Source organism: Protopterus annectens, chromosome 16.part0 (assembly GCF_019279795.1).
Source record: "Protopterus annectens isolate FY-2018-M chromosome 16.part0, PAN1.0, whole genome shotgun sequence".
Lineage (NCBI taxonomy): Eukaryota > Metazoa > Chordata > Ceratodontiformes > Protopteridae > Protopterus > Protopterus annectens.
The window spans coordinates 559595498-559617918 of NC_056750.1; the positions used below are offsets into that span (position 1 = coordinate 559595498).

Below are 22421 nucleotides of genomic sequence, written 5' to 3' on the forward strand. Positions count from 1 at the left end.
ATGTACCTTACCCGACACCTGCAGCAGTTGGAAAGACCCCAAAAGTTCCTCACCAAAAGGATAAAGGGGCTCAAACATATGTCATATGATGCCCGACTGAAGAAACTCCAGCTCTATTCAGTCTCATACCGTCTGCTCAGAGGTGATCTGTGCCTGACATACAAGGCCATGTCCAACCCGGAATTAATGGACATGCTCCACCTCAAAAAAATCCACCAGAGCCACGAGCAAGAGACTTAAACCTCAACACTGATATAAATAGGACGTGCTGGAGGGACAGATTCATCACCCAGAGACTCCCTACACTATGGAACAGAATCCCAGTCCATGTGAGGCAGAGCCCCTCACTGACTCTGTTCAAGAAATCTTGACGAGTGGATAGGAGATCGTAGGTTTACCCCGGGAATCATCTCTGTATCACTGCTGGACAGAGGCACAGCAGACTAATGGGTATAGTATTCTCATCCTAAGGGGTGGTGAAAGCCACACACACTCTGGCTAGGCTTATAAATGCCCTAGGGCAGATAGCCTAGTATGAACCTATGAACCTATATATATATATATATATATATATATATATATATATATATATATATATATATATATAATATAGAGAGAGAGAGAGAGAAGAATATCCCCTAACACTCGTGCCAGTTTTCCCAAATGCTCATCTAGAGGTGCAAATACAAAAAGCAATTGGGTTGCCTTCGTTCGATGCACATTTATTTCTGTTCTGTGAAACGGTCCTTGGAGATGTGTTCCTGAGACTATCTCCAGTAGTCACTGGAAAATATATTTAAAACTCAGAATATTTTAAATTTTTGAAAAATGTGAAACTTAACAAAAACAAATGTTGGTGTTTCTTTCTATGTATTGCAAAGAAGCATGGGATTTTTGCAAATTTCTCCAAAAAATGATAATTAGTGCTGAACTTTATGGATTAGAAGTCATTGAGCGTGCATGACTTTCTAATACTATTAGATTAAATCAGGCATAATATCATACTCCTGTACCATTCCTGATATACCAGACATTATTAGCATACATATCTACCAATTTAGAGATAGGGTTAGTCATCTGTAGATGACCCATATTATCAAAGTCATGGAGAGTATTTCTAAACACATTACTAAGTAGAAAATGAGTGTCTAAACCAATTGCCTCAATGGAAGTCACTAAGAAAACTTGACAAATGTTTTAAACAGAAAGAAATGTAAATGTGTCTTCATTGCATGTCATTGTGGGAATTATGCATGTTTCCCATGAAATTTCATTGTTTCTGAATTCATCATATCAGATAACATAGACTCTTGCAGAATATTTAATATCAGCAAGCCAATTCATGAATAATACCAGAAATTGATTAGCACAGGCAGCTGTGCAAGTGTCCTTATTTATAAATACATACACAATGTTTTTTTTTCTCTTACTTAACAGTTCCTCCTACAATTCATGGATTTGGTAGACTGCAAGAGATCTCTGCTGCACTTGGTTCTCAAGTGGAACTGCGCTGTCAGGCTACAGGGATCCCACCTCCTTTTATTGAGTGGATTAAAGATGGAAAGTAAGTAGATTTTTTTTTTTTAATATTGTACTGTGCTTGTTCACTAGAATGTATATATACATTTTTTCATAGTAATCCATCTAGCTACTCTGTTGTTGCCTAATTTTCTGCATTTTTTTGTTTGTGAAATGTTTTGTATTTCACCTGGGCTAACCCTGAAATTGGTCAGTGTTAATCAGTGCACTATCCCGGTAAGCAAATATAAATTTCAAGAACTTAGAAACTCTGATTGCATTTATGGACATGTTGATTGATTACTGCTTTATCTCTGGGTGTTTCCATAGTGATTCGAGTCTCTGTTTCAGTGGACACCTAGGGAGCAATGCTCCTTATGTTCTAGTTACAGATCCATGTACCAGTTGAGAATATCAGAAATACCATGAGCTCTGGATGTGCATGTATTATAGAGAGAGAACTTCTGAGTAGTATCCAGTGTTGCAGCAAAATGTATGATGAAAGTTACAGCTAAATTCTATCATTGTGAAGAAGTTTCTTACCAGGTTAAATCGCTGAGTATTGCTGAAGAGACTGGGAATGAAAGAGAGCAGTGGACAGGGGCATTATATAAGATTATATTATTATTATTATTATTATTATTATTATTATTATATTCACCATATGATGAGTGATTCAGGATTTACATAAAGTGGCACATCCCACGTGCATAGGTAATGCGAAGAGTGGGCAGCATTAAATGTAATGCAGATCAGTATTACAAAAGGCTGAAGGATAATGAAAAAAATCAGTGTTGATAAATGCAAAAAAAAGTTATTGCTGGCAGTGTTTATAGCAAAATAACAAACAAGGGAAAAAAAAAACATAAACATTGGGTACTTTAACTTTTATTCAACATTAACACTTTGTCATCAGAATGAAAAAAAAAATCAAAGTAAAATTTAATATATCACATTAAAAATTCCCCTCAGTGAAAATCATTAAATATTATGTACCTTAAATATTATAAGAGCTCTTGCTGATGTCTGATAAAAGAATATGTATCACCAAAGTATTTGCATCTTTATTTAAAATTTGTTAAATAAGATGGATCACTGATACACATGGACCCTTTGCAGGCTCAACTCTTGTTAAAAAAGTGATCTAAGAAAACTTCACATGTATACCAGTTGTTGATGGACGAGTAGACAAGTACATATAATTATAACAGTATGGGTTGTTGCTCTTGGTGAGTGTATGTGTATGCTTCTTCTTTTAAATCTAAACAAATTAACTTTCTTGCTGTTGATCTGGTGGGAAGTTCAGTTTTATGTACTGCACAGATCAATGGAGATTTTTTAACTAGTGGTAACATGGGTTTACCACAGCTAGATAGACTTTAGCCAGTAAGTTAGCTAAATTTGTGCCTGCTCATAATGCTGAATAAAAGTATTTGTGGTATCTGCCAAAAAAGGCACCTTGTATTATTTACCCAGTGAAGGTCAATGTTAGAATTTCTTCAACACTGGGATGCAAACTTAAGGCAAGAATTCAAAGATCTCAAGTTCAGGAAAACTTCTATAACTGTGAAACAAAGATATTTAACATATCTTTCTGCAGGAGTATGCATTGGTTGTGATCAAATGATCTGATTTGTTGTAAGTGACATAAATGAATTAGTGACACCTTTATTTCATGTGCATTATGCTTTCACTGTACCTGTTAACCCCGATGATGTCTTGTGCCTGGACTCAGATGTATTTTCGTTCCGTACCCAATGTGGGCATCCTTTCTTAACCTCACAAGAAATTAACTGCTGTCACATAAGTGGAAATCCGGGGAAGGATAGAAGGCCATCTGTATTATTAAAGGGGTCATTTTATTAATGAAATAATCAGTTGTAACAGGAACCAAGTTTAGAGTCTGAGTGAGAAGATACTCAACAATGGTCTGTATTCCAGGTGGAACTGGTGTCTTAAGAATTTCATCTTGGTCAGTGTAGAACCATGACATGTCATCCATGTGAAATCATGTTGATTAGCAACACTCTAATGGAAGTCTCGTGTCTAGTAAAAGGAGATCATGTATGTGACATGCATTTATCTTGTGAAGTAACAAAGTCATGTTTGGCCAAATAATGTTTCTCAAACTTTCATCTTCCTCACCATCTTTTTCTCTTGTGTGTGGTGGTACGTATGCATACATCTATGTGAAGGTATTTGCTAGATTGATGGATTTCATAAAGACCAAATATTTTAATCCTAAACCAGCAAACACTACAGAGCTTGAAGGGTAAAGATCTGACTATAGCCAGGCAACCCAAGCTCATTTAATAGCTCTGTCTTGATGGCACTGGCAGAGAAGGATAGTCATGCCCACCCTGGGGAAGGGGGGTTGAAGTAACAGGGCATACACAACCAACAGTGTACTAGACAATGGCTGAGGATGCATTGGACATCTGAAAGTATGGGCTTTCATTTACAAAGTCATAATCTGGTGAGTGTCTTCACTAACAATGGCATGGGAACACGGGCCCAAAGTGGGAGAGCATTGTGAGTCTCTCTGGTGATGATGGTAATTCATTTCTCCAGGAGCTGGGTTAGGGATCTTCACAAATAGTCTCATTAATAGGATACTGCAAGAGCACAAAACTCTTTGATGTCTGCCTGAGTTACAGGTCCTCTGAGCAACTCTTACTCTGGCAAACTTGTGGATTTCTTACCATTAGAAATGTACACTGGGCTTCAGTGTGATAGGGGGAGGCTTGCAATTTTAAGTGTGTCAGGATCTTGCCTCCCAAAATAAAATATGTATATACTTTCAACTAACTTTGCTGGATCAGGCTCAGATTATTGGTTTTCAATGATACAGGAGTCACTTGAATGTATTACACCCCACACAACTGTTATGTACATGCTAGGTCAGTGAAATTCACCACTGCATGATTTTGTTGACTAATGCAGTCCCACAGGAGTTATTGGAAGAATTATTCAAAGTGTTTGAGATCCTACTGCTTACTTTATCATTTTATTGTGCATAAGATTTAAATGCAATATTATTTCCAGCCTCCAGCTAAGCCTAAGGATGCTGGCAGTAAACTTGTAGCTTTACTGTAGAAAGTGTGTGACACTGATAGACTTTAGGTTGAAATGTTCGGTGTACTTGACAGTGTGCATCCTTGCCTTGATGTCTGCTAAACGTGAGGAACAAATTATACCTTTTTCCTTTCTATCCCTTGTGAATGTATGATGGAAGTCTTTTAGTCATGAGGTGAACTGGCCATTCAAACAGGACAGTATCTTAAACTACATCCTTTTAAATATTATCAGGATTTGGCAAATATCTGTGTTGGTGTTCTAGTAGGGAATGATCATTTTCTAATGAAGTTATTTCCAGATTTAGTGAGCATCTGCCACAGACCAAAGTCACAAACTTCATTGTGACAGAATTGGGTAGGATTTTAGGTATTAAAATGAGAGCTGCATAGATAATTAACTACACTTTACTCAGTGGACTATACCATGAATGAATTTCACTGAAAGCTACTATCAGCAAATTTTAGCACCGCACTTCTGTCTCACTGATCTGCAACCATGCAGTTGGTATATCTACATCAGAAGGGTGTGGGGATCCTTCCCCATATGGTGGGTGCAATGGAGCTTACTCCTCCTGCAGAAAGACTTGTTTTGTGTTTCACTGAAAATGACTTTCATTGAAATTTGTTTGCAGTTTTATATGTTTATACATTGTTAAAAGACATGCAGTCTAGGAGACTATTGTCCCAAAGCACTGTCTGGTTAAGTGATGTGCTCAAAATCATGGCAGAAGTCAATGAATGATGAGTGAATCAAAACCCGCCCCACAGGAAGTAGCTCATTAACGGCTGATATCCTTAATCCTCTGCACCAACTGCCAGAGAGGGTCATTTTCTGTTTGACGATTTTTTCTCACAAATCCATTAAAGCTATGTAGTGACTAATCTCAAATTACTGCTAACCTGAAAATGATTCCTTTGAAAATAAGCTTCTTACAATATGCACTGACCCACTGATTCAGAGACAACATGTCCATATGTGCTGTTTGTGTCCTGTATTTAGGAACAGTCCTAGGCTGATGGATGGGTTGGCCGGTGGAGACGGTCTTGAATTAGCTGATGGTAATTGTCCTATCCTGTCCTGCCCTAGAGAGAGGATGCGGGATTCATCATTGCCTGCATGACCTCTGCTGGTGAGCTGGGGTCCTGCAGGCTAAGATGTGAAGAGAAGGGAGAGTGGAAGACATTTATACCATGGCATGCATGTGTACACAGTGTCCTTGCTGACATCATTTCATATTATAGATTGTGACTTGTTACTTTCAAATGATGGGTGGCAGCAGCTGTCCACCTGTCTGCATGGGATCACACTGTCTGACCCTAGTTAGTACTTAGTGGCTGAAAGGCTCAGCCCTACAAGAAAGTGATTTACCTTGTGAGGAGACTGCATTCAGATCCCACAGAAAATAGTTGTGGCATTAGTGATGGGATGATGGAACAAGCTGGAAACTAGGCCATGTGGAAGTTGTATACGGTGGTGAGTGTAAGGGTAACAATATAAAAAGTGTCTTGAGTCTGTCTGTCTGAGTTTACTTCTAAGGTTCCCTAACTGATGTATAAGTAATTCCTGCATAATTAGTTTCATAAGTGTATTTTCTATTTTTGCAGTCCTTATGGTGTTCTCAGTATCAGTGTCAAAGATTAAATGTAACATTTCATCTCATTTCATGCACTGCCTGAATTTTTATCCTGTACTGTATCTCTCCTAGGGCTGTGTCTAAGCTAGACTCTAATTTAGAGTTTCCAAATAATGGACAGGTTATGAAGATCATCTCTTCCCACCCAGGAGACCAAGGAATGTATCAATGCCTTGCAGTGAATCAAGCCGGCCAGCGTGCTCTTAGCTTCCGAGTCACAATTAATGGTAAGTGCCTGAATAAGGAGATATACCATTATACACATTATGTGGTCTAATCTTTAACATTTGATTGTGATGATTAGATGTTTTACTATTGGAAAAATCGGATTTTGAGTCATCATTCAGCATGTTACATTTCAGCTTCATGATTTGTTCCATTTTATTAGCTGCACCTATGGTAATCCAACAAATTATCTGTTGTACTTCCCATACACAAGATGGGTGCAGGTTATGAGGATGAAAACCCTTGGCCAAAAGTATGTTATATGATGAAACAAGATAACAGGAGGACAACAACAGTTTAATGAGTATAATTATTGAAATGTAGAGATTTACTAGCATTTCAATAAATAAGTGGATTTTATTTATGTATGGTGTTAGTACAGTTTCACAAAGCACATGTGCCCTAAGGTGCCACATCCTGAGTGCAGCATCCTAAAATAGAACTTGCTGCCATCATCAGGGAAGTACCCTAATTTACAATGTTTGGTGAACTTAAGAGTTTGTATATTTAGCTGGGGAGGGGATATAGCCCTTTGTAGCACTTTTTCTTTTGTTTTTTGGAATTCTGGATTCAAGTTGGGATGCACAATATATTGTGTTTAGGACAGTGTTTTTATGCTAATGTTATATATTGCTTTTCATCATCTAAATAAAAGTCAGAAACTAGTTGTGACTCTCGGGTGTGAATTATATTCATTTATCAGTTTGCAGCTGGTGTCTGGTATCAGATGTGGGTGGAGGGCCTTTTCTGGATTTGGGGTTTTTTGCAAATAAGTGAGGATAGAAAGTGTCACAATATCAGTTCAAAAGATTACAGGTACTTTTCTTATGTTACTGATAGTAGAGCTTCAAAATCTAAGGATACAAGGGCAGAAAATGAAGAATTATGTTGAGCACAGGCCTTCCTTACCTCCCCCAATCCATATACATTCAACTCTGTGAGTAATGTTTTCAGATGGGCTAGTTTCACTTTCTTGAAACTGACCCTTGAAAATTATTTATAGCTAGCTTCACAAGCACAGAGTGATAAAGCTCTTAGTACTGGAAAAGGACACCAGAGTTCATTTACTGGCTCAGTTACTTGTTGGAGCTGGAACAGAGGAGAACAGGAATGATGTGGCTTAGCCTGCTTGTCCATGTTTAGTAGATGAATGGGGAGTGTCCTTGAGCACACTGCCTGTGTGGCAAACCTTAGTGGATCACATAAGATTACTGTCTACACATGGAGGCCTATACTCATGTACGTACATTATAGAAGTCTGTTGCACAGCAACCAATTAGACATTTTGAGCATGCATAAGGAATGCTTAAGCTTCACAATAGAATCCTCAGTCACTAGTGTGAAGATAACAGTTGCTATTCCCAGCTTGCTCAACATTCTCCCTGGGCATGAGACATAGGACTTTCACAGCTGGGGGGGGGACTCAATATTCAGCAGTGATCTGTGAAAAAAAATGGAAGAATACAAAGTATCTCATAATATGTATTCTGCAGTACAAGAGATTAAACCAGGACAAGACAAGAGACATTAAAAAACATCACTGTTAAGAAAAACAAATTATTTGCAGAGAAAACTAACTGTGAGAGGATGTGTGAAAAGCCGAGAAGTAAAAATAACTGGTTACCTGTTAAGTGGCAATAATGTCTCACCAACTCTTATAGATACCAGGCGAAGGTTAATAACAATAATTGGTAAAGGTAAAAGAAGGGTATTCAAGAACCCAACAGGCATAACAGAAAACAGATTCAGAGTTAGTTACAAAGTGCATTGGATTTAAAAGGAAATGGTTTAGGTGATGTGTGTAACATACACCTGCATTTGTGTGAGTGAAACCACTTGCATGTGTTAATGTGGTTTTATTTTCCTGCTTGTTTCAAATTAAGTCTGACAATACCCACAGAATGTGCAGAATCCTGCATGCTTCATTTACATGCCACTACTGGCTATTTTTTGTCATGTTCTGTAAAAATTTTATTCAGAGAATCACGAGCTACATAGAAATGACATTTTTATGATTATAGGATCAGAGGGATGCATACAGTTTCTACTGGAATCACCTAGGCATATTTTTTAAGATATCAGTTGCTAAAACTTGCACAACATTCTTCACATAACTACAGCAACCTACTAACCCTATGACTGTGGGAGACTGGGATGAGCATGGCTTATTCGCCAGCAGAAAGCAGGTAAAGATGCAACCTGTCATAGCTGACCATACCTGGTTTTCTCAGGTATATTCCTACACCGCATCATCTGCATTTGGCTTGCTGCTTATGGTGCCTTGGTGTGGATCCACTTCATAATTAAGAAACCAGACTGTAGATAAACATACTGCCTGAGAGGACTCCCCAGATGCACATTCTGAGAACATTCCATCTGCTAATTCTTAGATTGTGGTATCTTGAACTATTCACCTCTTTTAGGAGCATCACAAATCTTAAAATGTGTGTGTGTGTGTGTGTGTGTGTGTGTGTGTGTGTGTGTGTGTGTGTGTGTGTATATATATATATATATGTATCAGTGATTTAAAGTTATTGAAAACACGGTCATTGACTACCAACTAATTGAAAAAAAGTTATTGAGAACTCTGCACAGCAAGAGTCCTATCTGTCATGATGCACTTTACCGTTAAAGGTTCAGACCACTTTATAAAAAACAGATAAAACAAGCTTTCAGTGGGTGGTCTAGGTACCTGACATCCCAACTTGTGGGCTTTGTTCTCATGTCATCCTTAGTTATGAACACTAACTCCAAAATGGTACAATCATGAAAGATAGTGACAAGCTCACAACACAGGACAGCTTCCCACCACACCAGAGACTGTGCACATATGTAATGAATGACAGCATCCCAACAACAATGAGTAAAGTACCACCCCATATATCATATTAATATGCAGTTATTACAAGTACAGCATTGATAATAACATAATAAATCTAAGACACCATATAAAAGCACACCACATCCTGAATTCAGCAAACTAAATGCTCAGTAACTTATGTATAAGATAAAGATAATTGAATCTTCAGTACATCACCTTACAAAAGTCTATAATGGAACATCAAAAGCATATAATGTGCATGTACCAACACATAATCATTAGCAAGGAAACTTAAAAAAATGTTTTGATGGAGGTTGCTACCTATATGCCCTATTAATTAAATATGTCTACTCCAAGATAGCAGAATATACTGGAGAAAGGACAAATTCCCTAACCCCGGCATCAAAGAGATCTCGCACAAATGCCAGCAGCTTTTCTGTCAACCAAATTAACCAGGTATGATAGCAAGTCAACTAAGGTACCTTGCCTGCTTCGTTTAGATACCTACCTGCCTGGATATTCATGTGCCAGGACCACTAGTTAAAACCTGGTTACTTGGGCTGTAGCAAGGGTTCTATCCTTCTATTCTTCAGAGCCAGGTTTCAGTCTGATATTTTTAAAACAATAGTGGTTTAATTTGTTAAAACATGGGGACTCACAGACCTGGGTCTCTCACTTCCAAAAGAGGGATTTGGAAAATTATGATGCTCAGTTTTCAGAAGGGTTCATTGCAAATGATTTACCTTCTATGGTTCAGTTGATAAAACATATTACAGACATATAATACTGTATCTCTAATCTTTTTTGAGTAACCCTGCCCACAGATTTACATCTTCACAAATGAATCAGAGTAACAAACCTTTTGTTGTATATCAGCACATATTTTATTGTTGCTGTAGGTTATATCTGCTACATACTTCTTATGCAGGCCTTTTTTCAGCTTTTTCGACATACCAACACATTCATTAAATATGCTAAGCTCATACCTTCATTATTTTCTTTAATTCAACCTTATATCTGCAGAAAGAAGAAATTAAAATGTGAATTGCTTACTTTTACATGTAACAAACCAGGATTTAGATTTGTAAACCGTATCCATGCAAGACATTCAGTGTCTCATATTTTTCTAAGTAATGTGTACGTATTGTCATTCAAACCTACATTTTTGGTTATTGTCACTTAGAACATGACACAGAATATTTATCTCAGGTGTTTTTTTTAATAACATGGCTGATTGTAAGGATGCTTTCCCTTTTTCAAAAATGTGTTTTTTTGTGAAGAAATTGGACTCAATTAAAGTGTGCATCAGTGAAATAATGTGCCAAATATATCCTGAGATTGCAGTGGCTACAAAACTTGTAGTGTCGTAAAGATATTGTTGGTACAGACATACCTCCTTAATGAATTTACAAACAAGCTGTTTGTATTGGTCCAGTTTCAGAAAAGATTTTACGTGGTGAACAGTGAAATGCAGTTAGAGATTTAGATTGAAGGCTGCTGTGAAGCCCTTGTGAATAATTAATATGTTCATTCCTTAGTCACATCACATGATAACTTAAAAGCACACAGAACCAATTAATGGGGAGAGATGTTGCTCTGAGATTGGCTAGGGGTATGTTCGGCCACTTCTCACCCAGCTGTTATATATTATCTAAGATTAGAGCAAATTCAAATCTTTAAAGAGGCACTGATGAACTATGTCAGTGGCATACTGGGCTTCTTCTTGCACTTTGTATAAGTGAAGGGGCCAATGCACCAATCTTCCTGGCATGCAGAGCTGATTCTTACTTGTCACTCAGCACTGCACAGATCATTTTGTGAAACATGCATCTTAACTGCTTTTGTTGCCAAGTTCAGAAAGCATTTAGTGCTTATCCTCAAGTATCCCTCATAGCCAAGGGCTTCTATTTCTGAATCCAGCCCATAGCCAGCATATTTGTGACTAGCTCAGTGCACATCAGAGTCCACACTGTTTTCTGAATAAGTATGTCATTTTTATGGTTTTGTATCACAAAAGTGTAGTATACAGTTGCAGTTTTTGAAAACTGACGTACAGTAGGAAACTGTGCACAAATAGTTTTATATATCAGGTGTGTGTCTGATGTACTAGATACAGTAAAAGATGAACATTTTTCTGTTTTTTGCTATACTCTGGTTAAGAGAAAGTGCCTTTGTTAATCTTAGAAGGAATGTATGTAGCCTGAGATGCCAGGTTCACTCCTTGCCCATAGCTCTCAACCGTCCATCTCCAGAATGTGAAACACTACTTCTCATAATGTGGAAAAAGTGGGCAAAATGAGGTACATGTACTAACAACTTACCACCAACTTCAGCTAGGAAGCTCACAGGATGGTAAAAACATCTTACTTTATATTTACAAAAAGTTTCTTGATAAATTAATAGGATTCAATATCATTTACCATAGCTGTCCATTAAAACAAATTCTTAACACTGAATGTGTGTCAGTCTCTTTCACTGTGTAACAATGAGTACATGGACTTTTTAAGACTCAAAATGAGGAATGCTCCTCCTAATCAGGTACACATGAAAGGTATATGGTTTACTTTGCTGAGTGGTTGACCATTTGTTTGACTAACACAAACGGTGTTTGTGTTGTAGTTTATTGAAAGAGAGTTTGCCACTTTTCAATAAATCTAGGAGTTTCTTTGAAAAGAAATGACTTATATTTGTTTTTGCTGAAACTTTATTTCCTACTTGGATGACAAAATAACTAAACAGCAAATTACAACATTTTTATAGAGGAAGTTAATGCAGCCCCAAATTGTAATTCTCCAGTGTCATACAATGCCAGAGAAGAGAGAAAACTTTTCTTCACCAAACCCCTGGCAATGTTTACATAACATGAATATGCAGTACATAATAATCTACATCAGAGACATGGTGTGGGGGCTGCCTCCCTTCAAAAACAGTACTGCAGTCTTATCTTTCAGTTCATCATAAACCCCAGCAAAATAGCAATTTAAGCTGAAATTGCAGAAGAGCAATTATTTCATGAAGACTGAAAGAAATGCAGTGCTCCCTTTGGGTTCACAAGGAAAGTCATTTGATGTGGTGCCACAACACTAGGGTACTGAACAGATTCAGTGAACTTTTCACTGATTGATGCATCATGGGTAAAACACTGACTAGGCAAAACAGCATGGAGTGTCACAGTAAACAGGCTTCAGTTACATAGCTATATGCGTACACATCTACATACATGTGTACTCACATAAGCAGTCAGTTGAAGACTGATAACCCATCTGGTCAGCCCAGCTGGTGCAGCCTGCACACCACAGCCACCCCTATCTTTTTTACACAGTTGAGAGTATGACAACCTGCTTAATTTGTTAACTATCCTCTCAGTGGAGCTTGTCCTTTCAGTTTAGAATCTCTAACCTCTTCAGCACAGGCCTTCTACACTTTCAGTTCTTTGCACGTCTCAGCTTGATTTTTGTAAATACAAATCTTTTCCTCAATCCTTGCCCATCTAACCTTTCCTTGTACATTTCAAATTCATTCTTTTTACCATTATAGTGGTCTTTTTTTTTTCTCTGACTAGCAAATTCAATAACTGATGCAGTGTTTTAAGGGAACCCTCACTAAAGGCCTGCACTGAGAGACAATTACTTATCTTTGGATTTTACTTTACTTGAACTGTACCTCATCTTCCTTTTGGCTTTTACTTGTAACTAGTTTTTCTTAAGTCTTTTTTTGATAATTTATTGCTTCTGTTACAAGTATCCTTGGGCCTTTTCCTACTGTCTGGTATTAAGATGTAATTGCTGTAAGATTATATGCTGTTCAAAGGCTATTTATCTCTAGATGTAGCACACCAAATTACTGATTACTGGATCCCAATTAAAACTGTCAGCATAAACTGACCATTTCCTCAGCTCTCCTAGAACTCTCCCCAGTACCGCTTACTCTCCCAAGCATCCCCTCTTCTGTCCATATTTTTGTGCCATGTATAAAGAGATTAATCCAGTTTTCTGTGATTGGCATGGTGTCCACTGAAGATCATTGACTCTCAGTGTGAATTTTGTAGTGCTACACTACACACTACTTACCTCAATATCTTAATGTGCCTTTATTTGATGAGCTGGCCAAGGTCCATATATCTACTGACAATCTTCCTGCTTGCTCCATAGCCTCTCTCTATAAACCTTGTTACAGAAATGGGGTAAACTGTTTGATGAGTCCTTACAGCCCCCTGACAAACAATTTTCTGTTTATAATAGGTATTTTACCCTGTATTATAAACATTACATCCGGTAGTCTGACAAGCAGATTACTTTTGGGCAAACTTACATGTACAAGATTTACACAGTAGCATAACAAATAAGGATGCGGTCTAGGCATTGGCTAATTGTTTATAATCTGACTCACAGAAATCTGCTGTCATGCAGCTTTTGGAGTTTGCTTGTATCTTAGCTGTTTACTTTTGGGTAAAAGAATTTATTAAAAATGTGAAGGTACAGGAATAGGGGCAGTATTTGTCTTACATATGTGACTATCATTATGAATCAATTATAGCAGCAGTATATTTATGCTGTTCACCTTATACGACATGTTATCATTTTTACACATTACATAGATGAATTAATTTTTGCTTTTCAAGGATCAGTGGACATTATCCAAGAATATGTCCAGTATTTCACTGCAGATCATTTTAGAATTACATTTACAGAGAACATTTCTGCTGCTCAGATGGCCTGTCTGACTGCATTACAGTCCATTAGTGTAGTTAATAACAGGGAAAAGTATATAAACCATTTAGAAGAAGCCAACTACTGCTAATATGTTTTGCTACTTGTGACTTGATAGACAAAGCATTACATCTCGATTTTTAGATTGAGGTTATAGCAGATTTAAATAACATGAAAGTCATTCTTGCAGTTTAAACTTCAGAATGGAATGAGCACAAAAATACTTAGTCCTGACTCTTACCTATTCCCAGGTACCAAAAGGAATAGTTCTGCTATTAATATTATCACAAAACATACATGCTTTTCTGCCAGATCAGTAGATATTATAAAATACATAGGGAATTATTGCCCTTGTATGCTGTTTTGAAAAGGATTTTACCTGAATTTTGTACGGTTTCTTATTCAAGATGCAATAGTTTGTGTGACAGGGCTGTTTGTAAGTTATTTTTTTTTTTCATATTAAATGAGATATTCACCTGCCATTTGCTGCATATTATGCTCTTGTCATGTGTACTGTACTGGAGTGGCCTTCCGATCATTGATCTAGTAATGATGGAACATGTCAAGGACTGTAAGGGTAAGCTACAGTGGTGCAGCAGTAGCATTGTCGCCTCACAGCAAGAGGTTCTCCTGTTTGATTCTTGGCTGGAGTGCCCTCTGTGTGGAGTCTGCATGTCCTCCCTGTGGTCGAGTGGCATTCGAAAGACATGCGTGAATGGGCGTGCCTTCGTTGAAGGTTGAGCGTCGGGCTGGCACCTCGGCACCATAAATATCTACTGCCAATCATTAGCGGACCAGAGTTTCGCTGTGGCGACCCCAACTGGGAAAAGCTGAAAGAAGAAGAAGAACAGTGTCAAGGACTGTAAGAATAAAAATTGGGATAGCATTATCATCTAGCATTTTCACACTATCCACAATGGAGATGTCTCCTTATTGATGTAAGGGCCAAATGTGTCGTATTACAAAACATAAGTTTACTTAGAAATGCAGTCATGTTCTATTGAAAAAGTTGTATATTTTCCAAACTTTAATACCCTTCCGAGAGTATACCCTGTCAAACTATTATTTGCAAAGTGTAACTATGTAGTAAGCACAAGTATAAAAACAAATAACCAAATTGATCTTGGCTTTAAAAACAGATAAAGAACTTGAGCTACTGCATAAACAAATTTATTAATCAAAACAATAAGCACTTTTGTTCCCTATCTTTAGGACATCATCAGAACCAAATTAATTATTTTCCACACCCCCTTAAATAAAATCACATAATCACCAAGTCATTACCCGACAGACAGCCAGTTTGAAAAATGTACATACTTGCCCATTTAAAATAATTTTGCAATCTAATAAACACTAAAATGCATTGTTTAAAAAAACTCTTTAAAAACATTATCAGTTAGGTATAAACAGCAGATTAATGCTCAAGATCAATAGCAGTGCTATAAAACAATCTGATAAAGACTTCATGTTAAAAATATAAAGTTCCAATATATAAACAATGTATGTGGGAGGGGGGGACTGTGTGAAAAGGAAAACTATAACTTCACTGCTCTTAGCTTCAATAAGCTAATTAAAAAACAGCATTATTTAACCATGGTTTCTAACTTGCATTCAGTCTCACCTGCCACAATAATTCTCTGTATTCTAAAATATGCTCCAAATGTCCATCTCTTGGATTTTTTACCACTTGCTCCAAGACTAAAAAAATAGAATTTTCTGTTTTCCCTACAATTAACACTGTGCCTATATAAAGCATTTGTTTTCTTTTTATGACTAATATCATAGTAATGCTCATAGATCCTTTTATTAAAGGTACACTCAGTTTTTCCCACATAAAATTGATAACAAAAATGACAAAATGCTAAACAAACCACTCCCATAGTTTTACAATTGTAACTTTGGTGGAAACGAAATTTATACTCCTATAGTAGGCAAATTTACAATTTCCCCTTCATAAATATAATTACACTGCCTTCATGCTACATACTTCTAGTACCTTTCCTTCTATTACTATCTCCTTCTGTGTTATTATATGCTCCTTTTTCAATTTTTTTCTTTTAAATTACTATGCCTCTTAAATAAGGATTTATCACCAAACTTTTCTTTTAACTGTCACCCTCCAATTTTCCATTCAGTCCTAATGATTTTTTTAATAATATTAATTTCAAAACCATACTTAAGCAACATATTTTGTTCATAATAGTGATTCCCATCCATAATTTTACCAGATAAACCTTTATCCAAAAGTGGGAAAATGTTATTTCTACCCCTGATAATTTCCTAATAAATGTCATCCAACTTTTGTTCAGAATATCCTCTTCTATCAACATATGTTTAAATATCCTTAATTCATAAATAAGATCATTGTCATCAGAAACAATTATTGCTAAACAAACCATTTGGCCTTTTACCAAAATTATTTTTTGCTTAAATGGGTGGTAGCTAATAAAATGTAAATAATTGTTAGAAAAAGTAGGTTTTCTATCTATTTTGGACTTAAATCCCTGTAGATTAAAAGCTTTAATATTCTAAATAATTAATACTTTGATTATAAACATAAGTGAATTTCAAAAACCGTGTAGTGCCATTTATCTAACTAAAAAAATTGCTTTAACATCTGCATTGCTGTTCCATATAATAAAAAATATCCGAAAATCTCAAATAGGTTATTAAATATTGATTGTACTGGGATGGAAGTGCAAACTCTTGCTCCCAATACCACATAATATCTACATAAAAAGGGGCACATGAGGCTCCCATAGCAATGCCACTAATCTGTTTAAAATACTCTACTTCAAAAAAACATAAAATTATTATTTAAAACATTTTCTATAAACTCACTAATAATGTTAATTATGTTATTTACCAAATCACTACTTTAATTAAAAACTGCCTGAACCACTCCAATCCAATTTCATGAGAGCTACAGGAAAACAATTCTCTAACATCAATAGTTACCAAAAACAACCATTATTTAAAAACTCAGGTTTAATACACCCCAGAAAATCTCAGGAAATGTTTAAGGTTTATTTGTACAAGGACCTAAACCTGTTTACCTTTCTATCAACAAAAATAGCCAAGGGATGCGTCTTCAACTCACATGCTGCTACAGTAGGATGAAGGAGCAGGTCATTAATAACACTATTTAATTTTGGGAATACCAAATATGTAAGACACTATGGGAAATTCAGCTTAAGAAAATTGTAACCATTATAATCAATCCCTCCTTCCATGAAAAGATCATGTAAAAAAGCATCTATTCTGCCCATTATCTACATTTATCTCATTCTTGGGCACTCTGGAGTATTGCTGATCACTGTTAAACAAACTAAATGTCCTGCTAGAGTAATCAATAGTATGCATAAGTACAATTCCCCCTCCCTTATCAGGTTTCATCACTCATATCTCACTATTATTTCTAAACTCTCTCGTGGGCAACTGCTCATCCTTATTTAAATTACATTTCTACATATTGTTTTTCAAGATAACTATTTATGAATATCATTTGCAGATAATTTCTCAAATAAACTTAGCACTGGATGTAAAGGGGGGTTAAATGTGTTTTTTTCCCAGCAAGCTGTGAACCACAAACTTCTGAAGGATGAAAATTGCTTCCATCTGAAAACATAACATTTAAATTTAACTTTCTAACATATAATTTTAAGTCAAGGAGGGTATCTCATAAATCCATCTTCTGGGTAGGCACAAAAATAAATCCTTTTAAAATGCATGTGGGATTTTTGCAAAAAAATTGTTTATTGTAAAATGATATTAATAGATTCAGTACAAAGAAATATACAGTACTAGCAAGTTCTAGCTTTAAGGAAAAGAGGGGAAGCAGAAGTCTTATGGAAAATTCTATTATAATGCCTACAACTACTGACTGGTACTGTAATAATATAGATATGATGTTTATGGGCATTACTAAATATTAAAGCAAAAGTCTTAACCTTAGCAAATATGTAATGGATTCTGGGAAATGGAGGTTAATTGTCTAGGAAGTATCTGGAATTTTTAACTTCAAATATGAAGGGAAGTATAATGACAAGAAAATTTAACTGTGTGTCTAAGGGCACTAGTGCAGTTAACAAACATAGCATGCATCACCTAAAGGCTTTATTAAACTTTACCAACTTATTTAAACTCATAGATGTTAATTCCTTTCTAAATTAACTTTTTTACACTCATTATTCTTATTTGATATGCTATTAGGAATTTAAAGCTGATCAATAATTGATTTGGTATATATTTCAAATGCTTTGTTTTCTAAAATAGAAATGTAATATTGATAACCTCTCCTTTATCAGGTCATAATGCAATTATTTGTATAGTAATTATAAATCCAAGAAATAGGCTTCCATATTATGTAACAAAGTTAAAATAGTTTAAAGAGTTTTAGACTACAGTTGTATTGGCGAAGTTTCTAATGCGATCCTATGGGACTTGACAGAAGCATATTTATATAGCAAAGTCTCTAATTGATACCCAAAGAGAAAATAGTGAGCAGAAGTCTAATTAAAACTGCAAACAAAGATAGAAAAAATAAAGTTAAAACACAAGAAGGGTTGAAATGCCTATTATCAGAAATGGAAAAAAAATAAATAAATCCAGAGTTTCAGAAGGATCCTGCAACATAATGTTTCAATTAGTTTAGAAAAAGTCAGAATACATTCTTACACACTGACTCCTAAAGGCTTATATAAGTTAGCTCTTAGATTCAAAATGATCATGATTCATGGTAGTAATGTGAACTATATGGACAGAAATTCTGGACTGTTTTATAAAATGCTATGAGAAAAATAATGCATATTATAGTAGTGTAGAAACAGAGAGAAAGCAATACTTTTTTTTTAAAAAAGGAATATAGAAAAATATTTTCAGAGCAAATAAGATAAATAGAAAACACTTTTTCTGGAACAGAAATAATGAAATGGTTGAAGGAAAATAAAGTTGTAGGTAATGATGGCATCCTGAATTTAACAAAATATCTCTCGTACTGAAAGTATTCAAAGCCGCGGTGGTGCAGCGGTAGCATTGTCACCTCACTGCAAGAGGTTCTCCCGTTTGATTCTTGGCTGGAGCACCTTCTGTGTGGAGTCTGCATATCCTCCCTATGGTTGAATTGAGTTCAAAAGACATGCGTAAATGGGCATACCTTCGTTGAAGGTTGGGCATTGGGCTGGCACCTTGGCACTGTAAAAATCGACTGCCAGTCATTAGCAGACTGGAGTTCCACTGTGGCAACCCCTAACTGGGAAAAGCCAAAAGAAAAACAACATTCATAGAAATTAATATCTTCATCATAAAAATGAACTCCTTTTTTTTTAAATAGAATAAAGCTCCATCTTTGCTTTTCTTAAACACCAATATCATTACCGAATGTTGTTTATCATTTTTTGTTAGTCCTTGCCAATAGACTAAAACTGTACTACCTCTTTTAAGAGACAGACATCAAACTGGTTTTCCATTAAATAGAAAAATGCAAGACAATATCAAAAGAATGACTAATTTATGCCAGTAACATTATACACAAGCTACCTGTAATTATCCTGGAACTAGACAGAGCCTGTGATTCAGTAAGATGGAGTAATTTAACTGAAATATTAGAAACATGCAGATTTCTAAGCAGCTTTATAGCTCATATTAATAATGTTTATCAAAATTAATTCTCGTGTTATATTAGGATTTTTTATTTCTTAATCAGTAGGGTACAAAACAAGGTTACAGATTGTCTCCTTTATTGTTTGCTTTGGCTATTGAGTGCCTAGCCAATTACATAAAACTTAACTTTATAGTAGGATTAAAAATAAATTATTAATGTACTCCAAAAATCTGTTATTTACTGTAGGTATACTGCTAATAATAGGTAATATTGATTATTCACTAAGAAATATAAGTATTTTGAATTGATGTCGGGTTTAAAGTCAGAATACAATTAACATTAATTAACAAAGAGTTAAACTATTTAATGGAAACTAACAGATTTAATGGGATAATAAAGAGGTTGAATATTTAGGGGGTGCTCTTGCATGCATTTGTAAAGAAATAGCAAAAATGCATTTAAAAGTATTTTAGACAGTATTAAATAATAAATGGATTAAGTAATAGGTTAACTTTAATTAAAATGGTTATTTTTATCCAAAATGCTATACATTATACAGGCAACTTCTTTAGTTCATTCTAAATAACATATTAAACAGTTTAAGTACATTTATTTGAAGGTCTTATATAGCCCTAACAAACACAGAATAACTTTGAAATATCATGTAAAAGAATGGAAAGATGATACAATAGAATTTCTTGACCCTGGACGCTTATGCTATAGCCTCAGTTGTTAAAACAGTTGCTTTATGGTTTATAGAAAAAAACTTCAAGGAGCCATTTGGTTAAATAAAGAAAAGTATCACTATACAACATATACTAATTTTGAATAATATGAAATGGCTGTTAAAGAAACATCTATTTAAAACACCAACAATACAACATATTCTAGCTCTATAAAAACATGTTAAACATATTAAAACATTTAGAAAACTCATATACAAATCTTCTTCTTCTTTCGGCCTTTTCCCGGTTAGGGGTCGCCACAGCGGATCACCTTGTCCGCACATTAATTGGCAGTGGAGTTTTACGGTGTCAAGTTGCCAGCCCGGCGCCCAACCTTCCACAGAAGGCACACTCACACGCACACCTAGGGCCAATTTAGAGTGTCCAATCCACCTGCAGCATGTCTTTGGGATGTGGGAGGAAACCGGAGCACCCGGAGGAAACCCCACGCGACCACAGGGAGGACATGCAGACTCCGCACAGAAGGCACCCCAGCCGAGGATCGAACCGGAGAACCTCTTGCTGTGAGGTGACAATGCTAACCACTGCACCACCGTGGCCGCACAGAAAACTCATATACAAATACCAGGAGATAAAACATGTTTTTCAATTTTCCCCTTAACATCTACTCCAGAATGTGTAGGTAGTCTGAACTTTCAAAAATGATAATTTGTAAAAATGAGGATTTGATCTTTTGGAATCAAATGTTAAGAAATACTAAAGTGCTTAATACAAACTATTTAATTCATATTTATGACTCTGGAAAATAACTTATGGTACAGTTCTTAATCTCTAAAGTTGACTCAGTGTCAGATATAACTAAAAAATGATTATCAGGCCATACATGGTTCTTTAAAGAATCACAAAAATAAAAAGATGAGATAGTAACACCATACTTTCCCAAACTATATAAAATAATTAAAAGCTACAAATTTAATATCAAAAATAACTATTGGGATTATAATCTGAAAATTAGTAACTCAACCTTAACCCCAACAGATAAAACATGATTTTATATCCTCAAAAAAGTGCATCATCTTTTCTTGGAAATTATTCTCTTGGAAATGTCTTCATAGATCATTTATCACTTCATTTAGCATTGAAACTATATACAGAAATGAAAGTATTGGTTATTCGAAGTGCAACTCCACCATCAAAGCAGACTGACTACAAATGGCTCATGATTGCTAAGTTCTACAAATGTTCTACAAGGTTTCTTGCAAGCATTGTGGTTTCATAAATTATTTATTAACTAAAATGTTGGTGTTGTTTATTGTTATAATTCCTGGAAGTTTAACCACATCTCAATTCTCACTTCTCCAGAGCTTATTTACAACAGCCATGAAAATAAATGAAAAGAATAGAGAAGGAAGTTTGGCCTTCATTTATAGAATTTTATAGTCACTGTGATATGTAATACAGAATGCCTGTTAAGATGCAAACAACCAAAATGGCTACAGAATACAAGGACGGATTTAAAACTGAACTCAACAGAGAAATATTACTCAGTGTTCTATGATTACTTTGTAGCTGTTGAATGAATTTTATGTATGTATATTGCAACAAAAATGGGAAGAAACTGAGGGTAATGCTGCTCAATGCCAGAAGTCTAAATCTCAAAATGCACGCACTCGAGGCCCTTCTCAGTATGGAGAACATCGATGTCTGTGCTGTAACTGAAACCTGGTTCAAGGCTCCTGAGAGCACCCCGGCACTATTAGGTTTTACCTCATATCATGCGTTCCGGCCCCAAAACCCGGACCACACCACAAAAGGAGGGGGTGTATCCATATTCATAAAGGATACTCACACCTCCAGGTTGGTGGCAACGCACTAAGCTTCGGAAACCATCCAGGTGCAATTAACCATAGGCAAAACTGCTCTACAAATTGTAGCATGCTACAGGCCACCCTCTCAAACTCAGGAACCCCACACAGCCTTCCTGAAGACACTGGAGGGTATAAATGTATCTCCAAACACCATCATATTGGGTGACTTCAACTACCCGAATATAGACTGGGAACATTACTCAAGCCCTAACTTTCTAGCCCAACGGTTCCTGGAGTTCATAAATTCAAATGCCATGGAACAGCTAGTCACTGTTCCCATG

The 22421-nt window shown here is 35.9% G+C and overlaps 1 protein-coding gene across 2 annotated transcripts in view; it reads left to right on the forward strand.

Annotated features, from left to right (window-relative positions):
* HMCN2 (hemicentin 2) overlaps window positions 1-22421 on the forward strand; it is a 2554053-nt gene that overhangs the window by 1015302 nt on the left and 1516330 nt on the right. For both annotated transcript variants that reach the window (XM_044058392.1, XM_044058391.1), the window contains exons 29-30: window positions 1438-1564; window positions 6302-6456. In XM_044058392.1, the coding sequence (XP_043914327.1) occupies window positions 1438-1564; window positions 6302-6456 (282 nt within the window). The remainder of the gene's footprint in view (window positions 1-1437; window positions 1565-6301; window positions 6457-22421) is intronic.